General features: G+C 34.9%; 1 protein-coding gene across 6 annotated transcripts in view; it reads left to right on the top strand.

Annotated features, from left to right (window-relative positions):
• The window catches only part of PTPRD (protein tyrosine phosphatase receptor type D), a 353,173-nt gene that overhangs the window by 110,226 nt on the left and 218,359 nt on the right, over nt 1-24,588 (top strand). For all 6 annotated transcript variants that reach the window (XM_079329956.1, XM_079329958.1, XM_079329959.1 and 3 more), the window contains exon 3: nt 22,414-22,559. In XM_079329956.1, coding sequence (XP_079186082.1) covers nt 22,414-22,559 — 146 coding nt within the window. The remainder of the gene's footprint in view (nt 1-22,413; nt 22,560-24,588) is intronic.

Genomic DNA, 24,588 nt, shown 5'->3' on the forward strand with positions numbered 1-24,588 from the left:
GCATTTAGGCTCACAACAGTAGTTGTACAGTTTTGCTAATTTCTGTGTGGCATTTAATCAGATTTTGAAACACACAGATTTAACTTCAAAACACAGGAAGACTGTCACTCTCTCAGGAAAGCAGTAAGCTGTGTCTTTGAGTCAGCACAGATGAGGGATAACATAACAAAGGGCATGACTGAGGCCAGAGCATGGCTGCATATCCTCAAGATCATGTTTAACAGGTAATTTTCAGTTCTCTTGATAGTTGTGGTGATTCTAATCAGCGTCATATAAGCAAATGAAGAGGTGTCACTAATGTTGAATTGCACCCTGTGTAGAGAGATGCCCTTCACACAATTAGTGGAGTTACACAAAAGAACAATGTACTGATTTGACCAAAGGTGAGGCATCACAGTCTTGAAACTATGCATATTTGCATTGCTAATCTTTTCTGTCAAACCTGTATTTTTGTGATACTTACATTTATTTATTTTTGCAGTAGTTACTGGAAAATGTTTTAAAATGGGTAGAGCATGTAGTACTTGTGTTTCAGTGTGTATCAGCTTCTGCTGGACTTGTGTTAAAAATAAATATTGACAAATCAATGTTTTTTAAAATTGATGCATATTGTGCAGATGAACACTTTTTTAATCAAATGTTCCTTTTATGATACAAACAGTTATTGGACCATGCATACTAAATAAGGCTAGAGGCCGTATAATTTTTTGTTACCAATCATAAGGGGACTGGTTTCTGTTTCTACATGTGGTATAAGATGAAAAAAACCAAAGGTTTTTCCTTCCCTGTAAGTTATTTTAAAAGTTGGGGGTTTTTTTAAGCTTTAAGTTTAAAAGTTATATTATGTTCAAAAATTATTTTTATTATTACTATTTCTCATCTTCTTAAAACTAAGAATTTTTAAAATGAAGTGAAGAGACTGGTGCATATAGGGTTTTCTGTACTGTTTTTTATGTTAACTGAAAATTTCTTAAGTTTCTAAAAAAAAAAAGTAATTCAAATGCAGACCTTATTTTAAACTAAGTAAATTGAAATGGGGATTGTGCAAAATTTCAAGTTCTATTTTGAAAAAAATCCCTAAAATATTAATTTCTACAGAACAAATTCTAGAATTGTAAGTTTTGATCTGCTAAATTTCTGTTAAATAGTCATGGAAGATGTATTTGAACACGTAATTTAAACACTGCGAAACTCTTTGCATTTTGATAAGCTTTGAAATAGATAAATAAATAAATACATATTTTCTACCAGTAACAAAACCCCTAGTTTAACACAATACTGCAGCTGAGATCAAAGTTTTAATCGGGATTGTTGATTGAGTTTTTTGTTGCTGTCATTATGGAATATATGAATTAACTGAAGTTTATAAAACTTTTTTTTTGTCTTTTAAATGCATTTTTTTAATTTGCAATAAGTTTGCATTTGAATTAGGACTTTTTGGACAGCAGTTATAATCAGCATTAATTTGAATAATTGCACTGCAAATAGGAGGTCCGGTTAGAAAATTCAGGAAGATGCTAGGGGGGAAAAAAAAGTTAAAATATCTCTGAAATTTTGATTTTTGGAGTTGAAGTACCCAGACAATGCTGAAGACCCATATGTAATGCTAAATCCTTTTTTTGGGAATAGTGTGCAACTCAGATTAGTTTTCACTGTAATTACGGCTTTCGTGACAGATGATGAAAAGTTTAATGAAAAGTCAATTACATAAACTACTCGAATCTCATGGAGCGTAATTATAGGGTCCACATTCTGATAAAATTATTTTTCAAGCTTTGTTGAGAGGACCTTGCTAAAATCAGGAAACCTACAAGTGACTTGATAATTACTTATTTCAAAGGTTTTTGTAATGTTACAATTACTAGCTTTTCGAAATTACAAAACTAAAATGGGAGAGACAGAAGGATGATGCTCTACAAACTTCTTTCTTTCAGGGATTGTGACAAGGGAGTGATTCTGTTGAAAGAAGTTGAAAGAACAGCTAAAAATATGAAACACTTTATATGAATATGCAAACCCCTTTTTATGGCTTTTTTAAAGGCTGTACCATTTTGTTAGAAAGAGGATAATTTCAAATAGTTTCTAATTTTTTTTTTCATAACTGAATTGAGATCAGATAATTTCTAATGTTTGTAACTGACTGCTTATTAGAATCTATGCTAGATTTTGCTTTTTGGAAGTGAATTCCTTCCACAGGGGGAAAAACAAAATGTGAACTGTGTCTGAAAACGTTAACTGATATTTTGTGAATAGTCTTCTCTTTCAAGAGTAGGAAAATACAAAGGCTCCATATTGCTATATTTTGCAAGGTGCAACCTAAGCTTCATTTTAGGGAGCAGACACTAGAATGGAGTAGGAATTTGGTTGCTAATGGCCTAGAGTCTCAGTTATATGATGTAAATGTTTAGTGCCTTAATGGGAGAGTATTTTGCACCTTAACATTTTCTTCAGTTTTATGCTGAACTAAGGACAAAGGAATCTGCGAAAACGTGTCTTTTAACTTCTTTTGAAGCTGAAAAACCAGGTGACTGTGTTGCAAGGAGTTGCCTTCCACTGCTAAGGAAGTGATTCTTTCTGATCATCATTATGTATCCCTGTGTGACAGAAGTTCGACCATGAAAAATGGTCTATTAGTGAGAAGCCAAATATACAGGGTATGCCTGGGCAGAACTTCTGTGTCTGACATCTGCCTCCTCCTTGAAATTATGAATAGGTATTCAAGATGGGTATCCATTCTGCTTGTTGTATCTTGCAGCTTGAACTTGTGCTTAAGCTCCTGCTGAAGCTTAACGGGAAAATGTCGTATGCCGTGCAGATGACAAAGGCATGCAGGCTGTTTGCCATACAGCACTTGTATCTTAAGTAACTCAGCACAGTAATTAATTTGTATTTAAAGAACGGAACTATCTGATTCAGATTTATTTGAAAAAGGAAAGCCATCAGGTTTTCATTGTCCACAGTGAATATAAATGAGAAGGATGTCCATTTCTGTTACATTGCATCATTTTCAAATGTGCAGCAGTAAGCTGGAGTAGCTGTTGAAATAATCTCTGTTAAACACCATATTGCAGTTGTATTAGTAGTAGAGAAAAAAGAGGAACTTTCCAGCTGCAGCTTCATCTAATGTATTCTCACCATTACACTAAAGTTAGTAGAATATGAGTCCATAAGAATGTAACAATTCAAAACAAATTATGTACTGGAGATAGTTTGCTTGGCTTGGCTAGCTAGTTGCACAACTGGCATATCTGCTGCTTACAGCATATGGGAGTTTTACTTTCTGCTCTTTTATTATGCCATAGTATTAAGTAGAGGTCATTATTCCTTTGTAAAAAGGTGAAACATAAAAAGAAGAAACAAGTGCATATGTGACTTTCTAGATATGATATTCTAGAACGAATATGGTTGGATTTTGTGACTACAATATGAGATAAAAACTGCTAAACACTGGCATGAATTTGAAGCTAAATGGTTGATCAAATAGATTCAAAATGCTGTTTCGTGTTAACAAAACTCTTGGTCCTAGAGGAATACACTGCATCTGTGGAAAGAATGGGTGGAATGGTTTATAGCAAGATACAGGAGTTGGAAGATGTGAGAAGAAAATCTCTGATTTAGAAACAAAGCAAATGAGAAGCAAGATCTAAGGATTGTTTGAGACAGTCTTGGTAGACATAGTAAGGATGACAGAAGTTGTGAAAGGAGAAACCAATGGGGAGAAAAACAGTGAAAGTTTGTTCAGCATAGTCTGAGAATTAATCCAGTTTTCATGGGATTAAGGATTTCTTTGTTTTACAAGAGACAATCTCTAAACTGGGTAGAATAGTGTAGAATTATCTCTCTTGTATTATCAGGCAGGTATATCAGCCTTAGTGATTACAAGTTGCTTTATGCTGCTGCTGCTGCTCCTACATATCAGTGTAAATGTGTGGATGATTTGAAACTTGTAGAAATACATATTATACTGTAGAATTCCCTTTTCTAATAGGAATTTAAAGAACAACTTGAAGATTTTTCTGTGTTTTTACTTAGTGGGAAATGCAAAAATCAAAGATACTCTTGTAACTCTCTATTTCCCTATATGGGTGCAAGATAATACAATTACACAGGCTTTCCTTGCCTGGCCATTTGCCAGGCTTCAAGCTCAGGCTCTTTGCTGTAAGCCCTTTGCATTTTTCATTCTGTATTGAAGATGCACCATGAATAAATCAGGGAATTGTGGAAAGAAAATTTTTAGGAAGGCCTGGAAAGATGACACTACTGCAGAGAACAGAGGCATCAGGCAGGTTATTAAGCAGAAATTAGAAAGTAGTCACTATTTGTACTAGGTAAGTTTTTGGAAGGACTTGTGTTGAGGAAGTATATTTTCATAGTGAAGGAGGTCAGTGATAATCATTAAACATTTAAACTTTTAAATAGTAATTTATGGGATTCTTCATATATTAAAATTTGAACAAGAAATTGAAAGTTCAGAAGCATGCCAATCTGTATGGATGCGGACTGCTATCCTGACAGAAGTACAAAAATGCAAATTCATTAAACCAATGGCATTTATCATTATGTAGCTCAGCTTGTTTGTATCTCTTTTACAGCTCCAGAATGTAAATCTCCCATTACATGCTACAATAGATTGTATTTTATAGCAGAAGGAGAACTAAAGTCTCAACTGCTGTAAGTTAGCAATAGCAGATTTAATGTATTGGCTGGGATGTTTATTTCACTGGATAACAGAATCTGGGATGATCTGAATGATGGGTATGTAAGAAAAACTTTCTAGCAGATAAGAATCATAGAATGGTTGAGGTGTGAAAGGACTTTGAATGACTTACAGTTCAGAGCCCTTTGCAATGGACATGGATACCTTCCTTGTGGGCCAGATTGCTCAAAGGCCCATTCACATTGGCTATGAACACTTCCAGGGATGGGTCCAGTGCCCCACAGCTCTCACAGAAAGAATTTCTTTATTTTGTCCAATTAAAATTTACCGTCTTTCAGTATGTCACTACAGGCCCATGGTAAAAGCACCTCTCCATCTTCCATTGAAGTCTCCTTTAGATACTGGAAAGCTGCTGTAAGAGCTTGCCAGAACCTTCTCCATACAGAACAATCTAATCTTGGGTTCTAATATGATACTGATCATTTGGGTATCTGCTGATTGTGATCCCGTATTTCCTGAACATTAAATTCCTGTTGCACTCAGGCAAAATAAAAAATAGAGCAGTTCGACCCTAAAATGTGAAATTGGTGTCGGTTCCCTGATTGAGGGAGTATTTTGTGTTGATGGTTACAACTTGAAGACATACGATGTATTTATTGTAAGCTCTCAATTTCTCACTTGGCTGAAATTGTGCTCTTTTCTTAGTAAATGAGATCACTGATTACCTTTCAGTATATTTTCTGTAATTTTAATATCTGTGAGTCAGCAGCAGCATTGCTTGTGAGTCAAGCTGATGAACATTCTTCTGTAATGGCTCTGATAATTACAAACCAGGGTGCAGAGATAGTGAATTGTTTCTTAAATGTTTTGTTTTGGAGACCATTTTACAGGCTTGTGTAAACCTGCATTGCAGGCTATTAAGAAAGATAAGCAAAAATTTGGTTTTCCAAAGTTATCCACAAAGAGACTTCCTAATCTTCCCTTCTGCTGTATTTTGCTCTGCTAAAAACTCAACAATTGTTGGGTAGTTATCAGAGTTCATTTTAATGCCATTCCTGAAGACTAAAAACTCCCATATTTTCCATGTATTGTGTTTGGCTGTAGTCAACTGTCAGGCCTTACCTTTTATGAAGACTGCAAACTTTTTAGGGGATTAGATTAAGATTGTAAGTATTCTTGCAGGAAGATTATCCTGTCTGTGTTTTTGCTGGAGTCTATCAAAGTCAGATCCTATTTTATGAGAGTTCTACAAATAGTAAATAATGCTGATATAAATAAATATATTATTTATTAATTTGTAATGTATTTCCTGTTCATTCTTGTTTACCTACTCATTAGCTTTATTTCACTGGAATTTTTCTTGATTTCTTCCAAAATTACAGGGAGAACTAACAAACCTTGAAGAAATTGATCATGCTAGTCAATAAATAGGGAAATTTTAGGCTCACTACCAGTGTAGCCTGAATATTTGTAAGGACTTTTGTAACACAGAGGCATGATGAAGTACTACAAAGAATTGCATTCAGTTCATATGGAGTTTCTTATAAGGACACACAGATACATACTTGGCATCATTTCACAGGGAATACTTTCACTACAGACTGTTGGAATTTCTACTTCAGTGTAAATTTTTTATGCTGTAGGATCAGACCTAGGTTTACCAAATGCATAAAAAAACATTATAGATTTTCTTTAGTTGCTGCAAACCATCTTTGCCCTCTCTGCTGTATCTTTTCCATTCAAAAAAGCTGTATTCTAAACAAACAGTATATAAATTTGAAACGTTTATATCTTTTTCTCTTCTCCTTGTAGTTGCTACCTTATGAATATAACTCTAGAAATCAGTTATGATTAATAGAAATTAAAATTAGTTAGCAACTACAATTAATGAAATAAGAATAAAGATTAGGATAAATAGATACCTGTTTTCTGCTTGCTGAAGTGCACATACTTCTGGAATGAAATTCCTAAATTATTCTCTTCTCCCTGGTGACCAGTGACAGGACCTGAGGGAACAGTATGCACTTGTGTCAGGGGAGATTTAGGCTGGATATTACGAAAAGGTTTTTGACCCAGAGGGTGTTTGGGCACTGGAACAGGCTCCCCAGGGAGGTGGTCACAGCACCAAGCCTGACAGAGCTCAAGTAGAGTTTGGACAATGCTCTCAGACATGTGGTGTGAGTCTTGGGACTGTCCAGATCAAGTCCACAATTGGACTTGATGGTTTTTGTGAGTCACTTTCAACTAGGGTGCTCTAGGTAATTCTGTGAATAGAAATTACGTACTCATACTTTCTGAGCAAAAACCAATATCCAGTCCTCAATTTTAGTAAATTAAATTCTTTTGAAGATTTTTTCTAAATCACAAACTCCAAAATACTTACATTTTTACCTGCAAAACTCAATCACAATACGGATCAGTTCATTAGAAACACAGGTTTGTTTTTATCTCATAGGAAGCTAAGCAAAACTCCGATTTACTTAGTAACTTTCTATGCAGTGTAGTATGAGTGTCTGCCACCCAAATAATTAGTTCATAACCTATGGAAGGTGTCCTGTATTAATTGTGTGAGTGTGTGTGAGGTGGTAACTGCTGCCTAACTAATAAGACTTGGTTATGGTTTCTTGATGTGGTGAGTCTTGGCTTGAGCAGAGGTACAAGCAGTGTCAGTTTGTCCACCCAGCTTTGAAACAGTCAGCACTGATCTAGTGCATAAGCAGCTAAACTTGCAAAACTTTTATTTTTGCAAGTTATATAAGTAGTAACCTGATCACAGTACTGCAGTTCTGTGTACTTCTCAACCTGAATCTGAAAATAATGGACAAAATCTTCAACTTACATAAATTTAAGCAGTGTCACTGCTACTACTGATTATTGACCAGCTTACAGTAGAGAAGAAATTAGGCTGCTCATGTAAGAAATCAATTTACCTGCTCATATTGTGCATATTTCCCTCAGGAAAGGGAAAATTTTACATAATTGGAGACATGTCATGGATAAAATCTCTTGAACTATTAATGACTTAGATGACTTTCTTAATAAATGGAAAAAGAATATTTTCAAAACAGTCTTCCAGGCTTGCCTGACTCTAATGATCCTTTAGTAGTTGTGTCAGAAACCTAGTCAAATTTGGTAGCAATGTGGCAATTCAGACAAAAAGCCATTCTCCAAAATCTCTACTTGTGTTTATATGCATACATGTTCACTGGGCCATATATTGCACAACATTTGTAAATATAACTGTAAAAATCTTTAGAAATTTTGTAGGTGCTTTGAACTGAAAAGCAGTAGTAGTACTTCATGACCATACACAGTCTATATGGTCAAAAGGGTGGCTCAATGTAGGAATGCCAGGCAGCAGGTTTTCTTTGGCACTAGTATTTAATCTGTTCTGATCCAAAGCAAAATTTAGTGTATTTTTCACAGCATTTTAAGAATCTAATACCTTCTTTCTTAGAAAAGCAGTTAAAAATAGAAAGGCAAATCCATAATGGCTTTAATCATCTGTGTGAAATACTCAGGGTGGAATTTATTTCAGTACTTTGGGAGTTTTTGCATCATTCACTTAAGGCCACTTATGGTGGGCTTTTTAGACATTCATCTGATCTTAGGAGTAAGATAGCTACTCCTGTAAGTAAATGGCTGCACAGTGGAGGTTACTGTATGACTTTTTAATCTGTTCTTCATTGTTCATTCGCACAAAACTATGCACACCTGCTTGGCTTCCAATGTCCTTTTATTTCTTTCAGAAAAGAGGTTAATTTAGTCAGTCCTGAAAGGTCACAGTGAATCAGAATGTGGGGAAGAACATGAGTATTTTCAAATAACAATGACGCAGACAGTTGGCTCTGGCTCTACAGTGCAAGATCCAATATTTTTTCAGTTTGCAGTGTTTGGCAATTGAAATTTCTTTGTTGTAGGGATCCTGCCTTTTAACAGTGCAATGCTTTAGCCATTGAACTAATTTCATACTCCTTTGCTATGGTGCAGAAGAATCACCTGTAAACAAGATAAGGAAGAAATTGAGGGCATGGTGGAAGCATTCACTGGGAAATTATCAGAAAGCTTAAGAAATAAGCCCTTACTTCGATCAGAAAGGACTTAAATTCTCAGATCTGAGGGAACAGGGGAGGCTGAAGATACGTATCGGATAAAGAACTCAGTTCCACTTGAAAAAAGAAAATGTGCTGGTGGGTTGAAAAAGAAATTTGACATTCAAGTGCTACAGAAGGTTTGAACTTGGAGGTCACCAGTATGGGAAGATTTGCACACCTATACGAAACCTCATTTTGATAGTGACAAAACTAGCATCTTTGTAATGGATTACAGAAAGCAAGAGAGCTTAGTGTGTATAATGGAGTATGGATCTGTATAGGTTTTTTGGTGAGAAATTCTAAGGAATTTCAAAGTTCTTTGTTGGATAGTTGTGTCAGTTCTGAAGCTGAACATAGCTGTGACAGTCTAGATATGTACTGGCTACCTTAAACCATTTGGCTGACAGTGAATGAAGCCTGATTGTCTGCTAGGTCCATGTAGCTACTTTTTTTTGCCTGCTTGAGGGATCTGTGGCTAACAGTTAATTGTACTGCCTTACCTTAATTAAAAGTGACTAGAACATGTGTATATGACTGTAATGACAAGGTTTACTGTAGTATGGGTAAGCTCAAAGGTGAGGGATGCTTTTGACACTATTTAAAGTGTTGGGGTTTTTTTTCTGGTGCTATAAATGTGCGTGTTATCCTTATGCTCTCAAATGCAAAAGCATTCTTTCATCTTTTCATTTTCTATGTTACGTCATACAGTCAGCCTTGTAAGTTCTGATTTTTTTTTACATAACTGGTAATCTGTAAACTTTCTCTGAAAGCATGATTATTTTCTTGACAAAACAGCAGAAAGTGAAGTATATCTTCTTTAAATTAAGCTATCTCATGATTTTTTCTTGTATTTCTTTATTCTGAATTTATATTTATGACATAAAATAATTCCCTAAAAACCTGGTCCTGTATACACTATATTAGTTTGCTCATTTTAGGTATCTCCATATCTGGGCAAAAAGCTCTTTGTCTCTAGGAAGGAATAGTTGGAAACATCCTACTACTCTTGTCCTAGTAACAGGGAACAACTGCAGAGAACCTACTATGTCCAATAAGTAAGAACCTTAAACAGAAAACACAGATCATTATGTTTGTAGCTTCTGGTATCAGTTAGAATGTCACAGGTTGGAGTTCCTTGGCCAGTAGATGCTCCTGCATTGGGAAGAGTGAAAATTATACTTCTTTAACTCTACCCAGTCAATATACTCCTGTATACCAATATACCTATATACCAATCAACAACTAATTAAATAATCACAACAAAAGACTTCTGTATATAATTTCATTATGCTACAGGCTGATACAAAATTTAAGCATGTTCATATCAGCTTACTATACTGCTGTTTTTTGAGGAGGGAGAAAGCACACAGAGGTTTGAATATTTTATTCTTAATGATTAAATTTGTTGCTAGAGTTAAGGCCAAACACATAAAAAACACATCTGGTAGTTCAGTGGGCTGATTTTCATCTCTGCCATAATGATTTTACATGAATTCTTCTCCTCACCTTCCTGTTGTTTGGGTACTATATATTGTGTAACATTATATTGTTACAATTGCAGAGAGAAGTTAAGAGTTATGAAACCAAAACCTTCAGAGATTTTTTTTCTAGTTTTAGAAAGCTATCTGCTTTTAAAAGAGGATTTGTTTTACAAGAGCAAGCATCAAAGTCTAGCTTCTCAATATTTATTGCTAAATTTTTTCCAGTTGTGTGTGCCAGCTTATGACACAGTAAGATGCCAAATTATTGAACAACCAGAAGCTGCTTTTCTAAAGGCATTCAGTGAAGGAACAATACATGTAGTAATTGATTCTTGTGATTTATGAACAATACAGTAATTCATTCAAGGGGTTTTACTATTATTTTATGAGAGGCATTGCATGTTAAAGAACATAAAGATTAAATTGCAACTTTCCAGAAAGCCCTTGGGAGCAAGCAACTTTTATACATACTAAAATCAAGTTTTCAAACATTCTTAATTTTTTTACTAAAGATATATTACTGACTGGCATTATAGTAATATGTAAAGATTGTATTTTACTTAAATTTTTACTTCAGTAGACCTGAGATTCATCTTGGCTTAGGCTGTCTTTCTGACCTCTTTGATTAGTTTTGGTTTTTTTATTTATTCCTATCTTTCCACAGTCAAATTTATTTTATATTTGGATATTTGAGGCCAGCTATTTTGTGTTCTATTTGGTGGCTTGATGTATCCATTGCATCCCCAGCTTTAGTAATCTAACCTCATATGAAGTTTTGTTAGTAGTTTCCTTTTTGTTGTGAGAAGTTAATTGCTTGTTGTCTTTTCAAATTCAGAAGGAAAAAAAACAGAGAAAAATTAAGGTAATGCAGATTTCTTACACCTTTTGTATTCTTTCTGTATGCAGATAGTAGCTTTGATGATGGAGTGCAACAATTGATCACTTGTTATTTTCTACATTTTGAATAGGCCACTGAGATTCAGACATACAGAAATTGGAATTCGTTGACAGCAAACCAAGGTTCTCAATTCTGTTGATGAACAGCTAGCCATTTCCAAGTTTACTTTCAAGATGTTGCTCAAGCTTGATGTGGAAAATACAATTTCCTTAAATCTGTAATTTCTGAATATGTGTATTAGATCTAAACATATATGTACATATTTACTGTTATCTAGGTTAATATTTTAAATGACTGGTATAAATGACATGGTTTCTTAATTAAGGCATTCAATTCTATTATTTAAATGGACACACACACAATATTAATCATATACCACTGGATTTGAATTATGATGCAGGATGATACATTTTGCAGAAATAATTTATTACCATTTATAGAAGTATATACCTCTTACTATACTCTTTTGAGTACACACCTCTTAGTGTCAAAATGAGCAGTTCTTACTCAGTACACTTGTGTAATGTGAGCTTATTTCCTTAGAGAAAAGAGTGTTAATTAAACCAACAATTTGCAGTACTGATGTGCAGAGGACTGCAGTTTTCAGACTGGTGAGTTTTTCAAATAGATATAAATTTCCACAGACACTTCAAATTTAGGTTTGAGTGTAGTTTGTTTGTTCATTTTTGTCTTCTTTGCCCTGATAGAAATGTCACCTGTGTAGTAAGTAGATAGGACTTAAACTGGAACATTTCATTCAATGCATGAGCACAAATCCCTACACAAATTTTGTAAATATAGTAGTGGTAACAACAGTAATACTCCTCCCTATGTTTTGCAACATAATCTAAGTAGCATAATCCTGGAATTAAGTAAATTGAGACATGGAGGTTAAGTAATTTGCCTGAAGCTAAACAGCAAGCAATTAACAGAGATGGGATTAGAATTACAAAGTTCTGGCTGTCAGCCTTCTCTTCTGTCCAGGAGCCAGCTGCAACTTTCAGTGCTTTTGGCTTCCAGTTCTATCTCTTGACACAAAACTTCAGTGAATTTGTTTTCTTCATACCACTTAGATATGACTTTAAAAGGCAGGCATTACTAGGAGTGATTTTTTAAAATTTATTTTTATAGTAGTTGTAAAGATCTGTCTGTCTTTGCAAGAAAATAAAGAATGAGATCCTTGTTGGTAGTTATATTTTAGTAATTTCTACTTCTCTTTTAAACATGGGGATGAATCATGCTTTACAATTATGATAGAGATTTCAGAGTGAAAATCTGACAGGGCAAATGTAATTTGTTTTCTTTATTTATTTTAAGAAAAGGGGCTTTATTGTGTCCTACAAAGTCCAGGGTCCTTCTTTTAATAGATGCTCTTGACTGAATATCAGTTATATGCAGTATTATGATTTCTTGATAACTCTTTTTAAAAGAAGAATACATTTATGTTCAAGACAGAAGAATGGAAAACATATTTATTGAGAGATAGATGAAATAGATGTAAGCTAGGTGCAGCACTGTGGGTTGGAATTATTTTAGATGTGTCTCTAACCACGGAAAATTATGTTCAAGATCACTGAAGTAACCTGACTAACCATGCATGAGTCTTGTAAAGCAATTGCATGCTACATTGATATACAGGATATCAAATAATTGTATTTTCAGTGATTTTAGGTAATAGGTAGCAGAATAAATGTCATTGTACAAAGTGCAATTACATATCAGAATTAAAACAGAAGTGAACTTCTAGTGATTAGAGGTTTACCTTTGTGTGGTGATGTGTTTCTTTTGTCTCTGTTTGTCATGTGAGGGTTGTTGGTCAGAGACAGAGGGGAGTCTCTGTCACTCTCAGAGATCCTTGTGACAGAAAGCCATGTTTATTGTTCCTCACTTCCTTTTACAGGGGTTTCACATCTCCCACTCTTGCACACGTGGGTGGTTGAGATCTCAACACTGCCCAGCTCCCTGGCCATGATATATCTGCATTTAGGGCTGAATGAGATTGGCTGAGGGTCCCTGTGTGGGTTTGAATGCAACCAGTCCTTGTTCACCCAGGGTCCTGCTTACCCAACTAGGGCTAGCCTAACTGGGTTTCTTATTTATGGTCAAATTATTTGGCCAGCTACAGACTAGCTGTGCTGTGACAATGTTTCTGCTTTTTTAATCAAATTTGTGAGGCGGCAGCACCTCTGTTGTGCGTATCTTAGGATGAGGTGTTAGTTCTCTTATTATTACATGCTTTAATATGCTTCAGATCTATGCTGACATAACTTTACTGGAGACAATTTAGAGCAATTTAGCTCCTGTAGAGGTTCGTGGAGCAGATGAACCTTGAGCACCTTTCAACTAGTATTTATTGCATTTTTGCAGTGCATTGTCCTTAATGACAAAATGTGGTTGGTATTTACACAGGATCTATACACAGCAGGACTCTGAAAATGTACAGTATCAAAAATACTGCCAGTGTAAATACATTCTAATCAGTGTTTTTATGTCTGCATAGCCATATCCCAGAGCAGGCTGCTTGTGCTGTGCTAACCACACTGATGTATCCTAAGTGACTTGTAGGCAAGGAACTGGGACAATCCGCTGGGGCCTTTAGTCACTGAATCTTTTTTAATATCTGTAAACAGTTTTCTGACCTAGTTTGTGAATGTCTGCCTGTGCATCAGCAATGCATCATCCTAAGGGCCATGCCAGCCTGTCTTACAGTAGAGCTGAAGGTGGGCTGCACTGCATAGCTCACAGGGCTTGCTGGTAAGAGGAGCATGTATTCTGTGTACTTGGCTGGACATCTAATGCAGGTTTCATATAATTGGTGCTTGTAGGTAAATGGTTAATGTTGGTTTATAATTAACAGAGGGAGGTGCTGATCAAGTTTTGGGATGAAGCAGGCCTAACTTAGAAGGAAAGAGATTTATGAGTCTCTAACTAGGTTTTAAAATTATTATTATTTTATAGCAACCTTTATGACACTGTCTTTTTTTTTCCATTTTAGCTCAATAAATTATGCTTGTGTCAAGTCATGTCATCTTCTAATACCATTCTGCCAGTAGAAAGTCATCTTGAACCCCTTAATGCCCCATATTGCATATGTTCCCATGGGCTGTGAGATTTGATTAGACACAAGCATACTTCTGCTTGAATAGGAATTATGAGAATTTGCTTATGTGGATGCCTTGTCAAGCATTAGCACTGAATCATATTAGTATGTAGAGTCAGTATTATTACTAGATAGTTGATTTTGCTTTCACAGTCAGTTTGCCCTGTGTATAAATGGCAGGGTATGCTTTTTGTTGTTTTTAAATAAATAAAATATAAGTGGAAGTTTCACTTCCTTGTTACAGTGCCCCATTTTTATGCTTCCTCATTTTAGTGCCTGCATTTTGAGGGTTTCAGTAAGACTGAAAGACTTCTAAAGGTCATTTCTCTAATCATAGCCCAGATATTCCAAGTCCCTAATTGAAACTTGTAGTGTCTGGTGTATTCCTACCTTTCTCTTGGAGCAAAACTCTTCTGGAAAGAGATCAACTTGCCTGGCATTTTAAAATCCACTGCTTTTACTTTGCACATTGAAAAGGAGTGTCAGCTCTCAGTTACCAAATAATTCATATGCAGTCTGCAGACATTAAATTTTGAAAAAGAAGCAGTAGAGAGCTTTGAAACAGAATTTCCTTTCGTTAAATTAGTGAATATGACAAGGTTATGTAATATTCCTGGGGGATAAAGTGGTGCACGTCACTAACCTTTTAGATTCAAGAGGCTTCATGCTTTTTATTTACTGCTGAAAGAAGGCTTAGTACTGGATTTACTAGCAAGGTCCTCTTTCTAACTCAGGTAAATTAAGTCCCACCTAGCTTTTACATATACTTTTGTGATAAATACTATGTATATACACAAGCTTTTGTTTTGTATTATGCATTTGAACATGTGCTGATTTATGACTTAAAGGCATGTCTGCAGCTGGGTTAATATCATGAACAGTGGTTAATGGTGCTGGTATTCTTTTAGACATTGGGATAAAAAGGGAGAATTCTTGTCCTCCTGTGCATTTACTGGATAGTGAGTATTACTTAGTCATATGCCTTCATCTTTCAGTGCTCAGGTTAGTCAAATACTAGAACCAAATATCCTGATTCTCTTTTTTTGAACTCTAGTGTGAAACAGAATTTTTGTGTAGAAACAACTCAGGAGACCATGGAGTAAGAAAGGAGAGATTTAGAAGCAAACGTTTACCACTTTTGTTTTCCGTAGTGGTATTTGAATGAAGGCTGTTTTGTATTTAAGGTAATTAAAGCTAATTTAAGGTAAATTGTGTTTAAACTAATGCATATGTAGCACTGATAGCTAAGGCTGTGCACCCAGCTTGAGGAATGAAGGCAAGAGGGGCATGGGCATGGGAGTAGGCCTGGCTTTGTTTAGTCTGATCATCTGTAAGACTGACTTGATAGTTTGTAAGTCCTGGCTTCTTGTTAGGCTTAGCACAGTATTGATGGGGCAGCAGTTAATGGTTGATCCAAGTTTTTCACTAGATGTCCAATAATTTGTCATGAAACTAGCTTAAATTGTTAGTAGGTTACCTGCAACAGTTTTAATAGATAAAGAACAGCAATAAATACTTTGTCAGCTTCTTTCTACTTCAAATACAAATGTATTGGTCTATACTATTATTAAAATACTTTTTTCTCGGGTTTTTCACATAGGTTTTTCATATTTTTGGGAGCCTTTCTCTTTCTCTCAGTTTTATAAGCTCAAAATGAACATGTGTGTGTGAATGATATTAGTTGGCAAATAAACGTCTGCTTCTGTCTGCTTTAGCTCATATACCTCCCATGTCCCCAGGGCTCAGATAATGTCTGTCTCTAAAAAAGCATACATAATCCACAATGAAATGAGCTGGTAACAAGGTTTGCAGAGCTTAGAGGTACACATTAAGTGTGTGCTATTTTAACATTAGAACCTTTTGGAAAATGTAGCCTACCTACATGCTCCTACCATTGTGAGGGTATATTTGTAAGTCTGTAATTTGACATTGCATTTCAGGGAAGAATGAAGCCAAGGGTCAGCCTGCTACACTGACACTATGCATGGCAAGAAATTGGAAAATACAAAAGATAAGATTGACTTCTCATATTTTCACTGAGACATCAGCAAGTGATAATTTTATTTTTTTTTTGACTGCTTACTAAATCTGTAGGGTGGGTATGCTCTAGCAGGTTGAAGGTTGGGAACTGGAGGTGACTGCTAAATTGAAAAAATAGCCCCAAAGAAGCAACCAGAAATCTCTCTCAAAAACCAGTCCTTTTTTCTGAGTGCTTTGCTTTTAGAAGAATACAGTAGCAGAAAGAAAGTGGGGAAATGAGTGTTTCATTTATTTTATGAAGGATTTTATGAGTATTGTTTCAATTATATTTCCAAGATTTTATGAGTGTTGTAGGGGCTGAGTTTTTAAGAGGATGCTGTGATGCCTGTGAAGTAAAATGGCTTGATTGTCTTTTCCCAGACTTTTGGCAAGTGTGTGTTTGTACCTAGAAATGGTTTCTGTGAGCCAAATGGATCAAGACTTTCAGCTGGACTTCATTGTCATTGCTGAACTGCATTTAATAGTTGAAAAATAAAAAAATTATAATTTTCATTCACCAGATAATAGAACTATTCAGCTGCTCACAGTATGATGACATCTGAAGATTGTGTTGTTGCTGTTGTTGCTGAGGGATGTTAAGGCAGGGGCAGTTTTAAGAGGTTCACAGTGAAAAACAAAAGTTTTCACAGCTTGTGAATGACAGACGAGTTTTTAGGAACATACCAATTGTTAACTTAGGAGTTTCTTTATGCAGATATCATGAATACAAATTATTTCTTGCTCTTATAGAAATAAAAGCTAATTAGCTTTTCTCACATAGTGTGCAGATCTTCTGTAAGTGCAGGTTAAAATTAAGGTGAAACAATTGCTTGGAAAAGTAATCAGTCAAAGTGATGTCACAAATTATTGCTAAGGAATATTTGAGCTGCTAATGCTGTATATAAAGGTGTTTTGAAACTTCTATTAAGTGCTTGTATATGTATAATAGTTTTTTAATAAATTAATTACTGGAGGAATTGTGCAAATAATTACAAGTCATGTAATTTGTAATGCATCAATACAGTATCAGACTGTGATTACCTGCAGCATTTGCTGATTTGTTCATTTTTACCTGGACAGGAGTCTTCACCAACTTCACCATCATTAAATATGATCCAGTCTATGACCTTTTTATTTAGAATATAAAGCATTTTCTCATAAGTCTTTGGAATATAGTGAATATTGCAAACTGGGACATGGGGTCAATAAAGGTGTTTGATTTGGTTTGTTTTGTGGTTTTGGGTTGGTTTTTTTTTTTTTTTCCTTAGTTGGGGATATTTTTATGGTTGTTTCTTAATTCTGTTTGTTTGGATTTTTACTGTGCCATAAATTACTGTGTAATTTGACATGGGGAGGATCACTAAAGAATTTTTTACTCAGAGTGAGTCCAGTTGTATACACCCTGAAACTTTATGCTGCTAGACCTATAAGACTATGCTAAGTGATTGTATGTGCCAGACCACATTGTTTATTCTGCACTCAACCAATAAGAATTTCTGACTCTGAGCTGAAAACATTTCATGGGAACAGTTGTGATTTTCATCTTCCATCTTTTATTGGTGCAAACCAAATTTTTATAACTGAAATGTTACTGTAATTTTTAAGTATTTGCCTCAAATGTGTGCAAATTTATAAGCAAATGAGGCATTTGAAAAAAGTGTCATTGCTTTTTAAATTTTTTCTGATGTCTTTATTTGCATTTGCAATATATGCTTACAAAGTATACAGTATGATATGATTTTTGGCAATTTTTATTCTGAGCTACTAAACTTTTTGAGATTTCAGGCAGACGATGAATTTTAGTTCTAAATTGAATTATTTTATACTAGGAATTTCAAATTTATTAGGATCTGCATCCTCTATTTATCGTGTCCATAGTGAGCTCACATACTGAGCTGTCTGGAGTGCAGACACCCCATTAGCTGTCAGTTTAAAGAAAGTGAAGTCTTGACCTCATATTCACCTTTTCATTAGAGGAGTATATCCATAAAAATGTCTCTACACAAGAATAGTCTGCAGTAGCTGTGTGAAGAAGCGGGATGAAGTAGTAATTTCAAAAGTATTTTGTCATTTTATTTGAGTCCAGACAATAAGTATCACATATCCTTAAAGCACAGCACAGAGAACAGGAGAACAACTTTAAAATGGATAATTCTATAACATGCTGAAATGTGAATTAATTAATTCCATTCACTGTTTTAAAATTCTGCTTAAACTTTAGAAAGACAATATGGAGGTCCAGAAGGGAAGAAAGAAATGTCTTATGCTCGTGCCAAGATATTCAAATACTCCAATCGAATTGAGTTATTTGAGTGTTATGTTAAAAATAAAGTTTATGGAGCCAAAAATCCTCCACTTTTATCTGGGTAGTGGTAAACCATCTGTGTTTCAGAGGTTCCTGTGCCCCCTGCAGGGACAACTTGACTGTTTATTGAAGCAGCAGCCTAATTTCTATGGGGTTAAACTCTTTAAAATAAATAAATGCAAGGTCAATGTGTTTAAGATGAACTAGCAGTAAATTCCATTTTCCATCATATATTAGAAGTGTAATTTGCAGTAGTTTAATAGTTGTCACTTTGGCTTCTTAAGAGTCACAGCAAGAATTACATACTGAGCAGCAGATGGTGGGAGCCTTCAGGTCTTGAATGACAAAGCTTGTGGTATTCCTCAGAAGTCCAAGTTACGAGTATCTCCTACTCTGATTTCTTTTTTTCAGCTTGACAAGGTATAAAAATTCACTGTTGGTATGAATACCTGAGTAGTATTGTTACATACCTGAGTATATAAACAAGCAAAACTTGGGTATTCTTGCATTTAAAAGATAATACTGTAGCAGTTTTATAATGCCTTCAAGAGAATTTAAGTGCAGAAACGTGAGATGGTGATTTTAAGTGGATTTCACTTACTTTAATTGCACTTCTGTTATTTTAACTGCATTTATTGGTGTGTCCAAGGAGAGTTCCAAAAGGGCTGAAAGACTCTGGTACCATTGCTGGTAACATATTACATCTTATTTTTTGGCAGATTTAATTGTAGTGGAAGGTTCCCATATAGATTGTTGCTGTGCTTAATGAACTGTGCTGTGGAGAGTTTTTCTTGAACTATGCACTGCTGTTGTTAAGGGAGATGGAAAATAGTTGTCAGTTCTCAATCAAAATTGCCCTCATGTTAATAAGCACAACTGTGTGTGCAGTTTAATTGTGTTTGCTATCAGAGTGCCTAGCAGCTGAGGTCACAATCAATGTCAAAAAACTGACAACATTAATTGTGGAGATAATTCGTGTCAAACCTTAATTAGAAACCTTTATAAAGATAGAGGCAACAAATACTACTTTTAATTTTTGCTTCTGCTTGTGATTTCACATACCTTTACACTGATCTTGTTGCCTTATATGTAGCAAGATGAACGTGTTGATGGAGTAATAAAAAGAGGGATTGCATAATACTTACCTGTTTCCATGGAAGATAATTTTATAAATTTATTTATGTTCTAATAATAATAATAATTTATCTCCTCTGATGTCATGTGATATCTGAAAGATAACTGTCTTAACTTCCAATATAATGTATTGGAGGAGAGTTGTGGCAATGTTTTTAATAAGAATTACTTTCTTATGTAAAAAGAGGCTTAGACCAGATACATACCTTATTTTTTTTCAGCTAAGATCTGTGTGAAAGACAAAGTTCACCCCAATTCCCTTCTATAATGGAATTTGAAGCCTTTTTATTAATGTAGATAATACTAGTACTATCATACAAGAAAGTGGATTTTACATACAACCTTAAAACCTTGTTTTCCTTCAAAAATGTCCGCAGGTTGAAAATTGCATCATTTTCTACAACTGCCCATGTTTTCTGTGTCGAATTTTTTGTGTCTAATGCTACATGGTTAACTAACAACAGTTTTGCTAATTGTTGGTCCAGCAAAAATTCTCAAAGGATGGCAAAAATAGTGTTGTTCAGGTAGCTGGAGGCACATTCAGTATTCAGCTGTACTTCTGCTGCTCCACAATACAGATAACAACACTCTGCAGAAGCTAGCATGCAATTTTGTAAGGGGTCATGGCAGCTGTAGTCCTTGACCACATTTTGGACAGCTCTACATGAAGAAATTGCTGGAAAACTGTTTTTACCCCTTATAGCAATTACTTTTGGTGAAAGATTTTAAGTTTAATTTATTGCTACATGTGCTATTCCCTGCCTATGAGCTGCTGTATATGGTTACTGTGTCAACTTCTCATGAAGTGTTTCTTTTTCAGTGGCTGGGGTTCTAACAATGAATTTGGAAAATGTCAAAAAAAAATTGAAAGAGAATGGCAGCGTGTCATTTTTCACTTGGTGGCCCACGATTATAACTTGTGCCACAAAATGTCAGTATATCAGATTCAGTCAAGTCTCTTTATGTGTTGCAGTGTTGAGTTAAAACATACATAGAAAAGGTTCAAAGAGAGCAGTTCAAAGAAACACAGATGCTCTTCATCAGAATATATTTTTGCCTTTCTTGTGGTCCAGACATAAAGCCTATGGCTTGGGAAAAGATTTCTAGTTTTTTCACTTAAAGTGTGTTTTATTTGCTATGGTTTTGGCAGTTTTTGACATCAGAGAAGTTCTTTCATCATTTCCCCATGGCAGTAGTGGTGTACTGTTTTTTCTGAGATGTGCTCTTGCATTTGGGTTTAGGTACATTTTTACCAGGAAAATTAGTAGAGTGGGTATTTCTAGAACTCTTGAACATTCTGAAATGTTATAAACTATAACACATTTTCTTGACATTTCTGTTAAAGAAAGAGCATGCAGATTTTCAGGATCATTATATTTTTAAAAAATGCCCTTTTTATGTTAGGAGTAGGATAAAAAGTTCCCCTAATTTCATTTGGTAAAATGGCATATTGGAATTTTAATCTGTTTCTTCCAATTTGCATACATGCAGGACAGTAGTCTGCTGGGTTTCTTACATTCAAATAATCATGCTGATAGGAAATGCTGCCTATGGAAAGAACAGTTTTACAGAATAAGGGGTTAGACATCAGAACTAAAGAAGAGCAACATGGAAATGAAAACTAGTGTAGCACAGGTACATACTTGTCATAACTAAAAGAGGAAAGTAAAGAAAAGGGAAGAGGTAGGAAACATAAAGGAGCTGACTGCTGATATATGGAGATGAGAACAAAAATGAGTTGCAACAGATGACATAAAGCAACTACAGTGGAGGATGGCTTCATAACAAAGACTTCAGATTTTTACCATTTATTGTCCCTAAGTTCTCACATCTCATCATTTAAATCATTATCTGAAGGTGTATTATATCTTTAGAAATTCTTTTTCTAAAAAAGATAATTGTGTGAGGATTTACAGGAGTTTTTCAATTATTTTTTTCTCTGCTTAGGTGTAATCTTAGAGATTTCGATATTTTATACTTAAAAGTCATATATTATGTTGTTCTAAATTTGAAAATTTTGTCTTGCCACAAGTGAAATAGTAATTTCAATTTGGTGTAATAGAAGTAAAGGGAAAAGGAATAATGAATTAAAATGGCATTTCATACTTTCAAAACTGTTTCTCCCTTTCTCTCCATCTCTTTTTGTTGTGGTAGCTGGATCTTTTTTTATTTCTCCTTTCTGGCATAGTAGAATCTTGGAGTGGACAGGTGCTATACACAAAACTGTGCCCAAGCCTGATACAGTCCTTTTTGCCTGGACTTTTAATACATAGTAATTTACCTCCACCACTCAAAATTATAAATGCTTCTTCCTAAATGTCACTGGTGTTAATGTCTCAAAGGTGAGCATTCTGTTTTCATGACACCCTGTGATCATAGCATCAAGTAGCAAATCATATATTATTCCAGTTGGTTGATGAGCTCATTTTGCAACAGAAGTCAAATTGGATTTTTTATTTATAATGGTGATAAAATATAATGGGTGATCTTGGTATTCCAATGCCATCAGATTTCGGTTTTAATATAAATTTCACTAGTAAGATCTCTAAGTACTTTCCTGACCTTTTCGGGTTTTTTAAATAACATTTTCTCTTGCAGGTGAATGATAACACTGGAGAAACAAAGCACTTCCTTCTTTTTAAATTTTGAAATCTTGATGTGACTTTTTAAAAATTTATGTTTACTGCTTGGATTAATTTGGGTAAATTTTTTTTGTTCATTTCAGCACCACCAAAGTTTACAAGAACTCCCGTTGACCAGACAGGGGTTTCAGGAGGAGTTGCTTCATTCATCTGTCAAGCCACAGGAGATCCAAGACCTAAAATTGTCTGGAACAAAAAAGGAAAGAAAGTCAGCAATCAGAGATTTGAGGTATTAGGTCCATTGTTCTGTTCCTCTGAAAAACATTTTTTTCCAGTCTTGTTTTTAATCCCACTATGTGTGCTCTGTTAACAGTGATTTAGCAAAATAGGATTGACTATCAGGGATAATTTGGTGGGAATAGTTTTGTGAAGTTTTTAATTTTGAAAACTGGTAATGCAATTAAAAAGAAAACTGCTGCTGCTGTTTTCTAAGATAGCATGGTTGATCTGAGGAGCTCTGTGGTGCCTCTGTTCAGTTTGCTGTCTCTTCCAGGAGCTGGTGGGGACATCAGTTGAGCAGTGACTGCTGTCTCCCAAGAGCCAGCCTCCTCCTTTTGTGACAAGGTGCATTGAGCAGGCCTTGCCTTTGGCTGCTTCTGCTGCCACAATTCCTTACCCCTGTTGAGGAAGGAGATGAAACGGGCACTGCAGTTCCTGCTGCTGAACAGGAAAAGTAAAACTTGCTTGCTTATGGTTCTTTTCTTAACTATAAATTAGGGAAAGGCTTGGAAAAAGATGTTGTTCCCCTGTCCTTTAACCTTCAGTTAAAGGAAACAATAAAAACAATCTGCTTAAAGGATTCTGGTTATTTGGGGAAAATAAGAAAAAAAGTATTATTTGCTCTTGCACTGGCAAGAATAATTAATGTCAAATCTGGATTGACCTTTAACATGAAGGAATAACTCAGAAAATGGGGGAAAGCTTTTAGAAGGGATATCAAAAGTGGTACTAAGAGTGTATAATTGTCTCTTAAATGTTTCAATGTTAGGTAAGAGAATTCTGTTTGCTTTAAAACAACTGTTCAAAGATTAATGATTTGTATATAAAACAGTTGTGACATGCATTTATGAGCAAATTTTCTAACATATAATTACTAACAACCAAATGAATATTAAAGTCCTCTATATTAATTTGTGTTAGCCTTTGTGAAGATTTTTGGTCCTGGCTTTCATGTTACATTTTTTTAGAAGTGCGTTTCTGCTATAAACCAGATTTATTTTTTTGATTTTTGGTTCAATAAATACCTAAAGACATTGAAATTCATTGTAACTTCTGGCTTGTGTATTTACTACAACATAAAAACAAAATAATTAATTTAAATGTTACCTCCTAGTGCCAGAAACTGTTTGCACTTTACAGAGCATATGCAGAGCTGTAATTGGCTAGAGGGATTAACATAGAAGTTTTATCATAAATTTTACATGATTTGTCCTCTTCTCTTCACAGAACTCTCACTCAAAGTGAATTCTAAACAGAGAAAGATTGAGCATTTATATGTTTACTGTGTGTTATTCTGCAATATGTCATGGTTTATTTCCTTAATATATTGCTTTCTAGGTACTTGTGTGCCTGTTTTTAGGAAGAATAAACAAAAAAATGAAGTTTTATTTCCATAAAATTATTTGAATGTAATTCTAAAAAAACCTTAAAATGTTTAGAAAATGCCTTTAGTGGGCTGTTGAACAAACAGTATAGCCAAGTAAGATGGAGTGTATTCAAAGAAATACATGACACTTGCCAAGTGTTTTATAATTTTGATCATGTCCACTGAGCAGAGCAGTTACAAAGTGTGCATACCAAATCATTATTTTAAGCAGCTTTTCTTCCTATTCCAAGTAAGGCTGTAAATTCATGCCACAGAATCTCTGAATAAGAAAAGAACAACAGTAGAAATGAGATTCAAAAGAGACATAGGAAACATTTGGGAAACAAGAAATATCTGGGATTTTCAGCTGGACCAATAAGAGAATATTTAGTTTGGTTTCTTTCCCTATTCTTTCAATCTAGTATTTTGTATACTTCACTTAGTTACTTAATGATGAAAGACATTAAAATGTTTTACCTGGACACTTATCTTCATATAAATACCACTAAGCAGTAAACAGAGCTGGAAAGGACTCTAGTGATCCATCTTATCCACATGCTTTCCTGGGGATGCAGGGGGTTTTCTATAACTTACTAAACTTGGAAAGTCTCCTACAGGATTTCATGAAACTTGTCATGATTATTTGTCCCCTACGTGAAACCAGAGCTCTTTT

Source organism: Erithacus rubecula (assembly GCF_903797595.1).
Source record: "Erithacus rubecula genome assembly, chromosome: Z".
NCBI lineage: Eukaryota > Metazoa > Chordata > Aves > Passeriformes > Muscicapidae > Erithacus > Erithacus rubecula.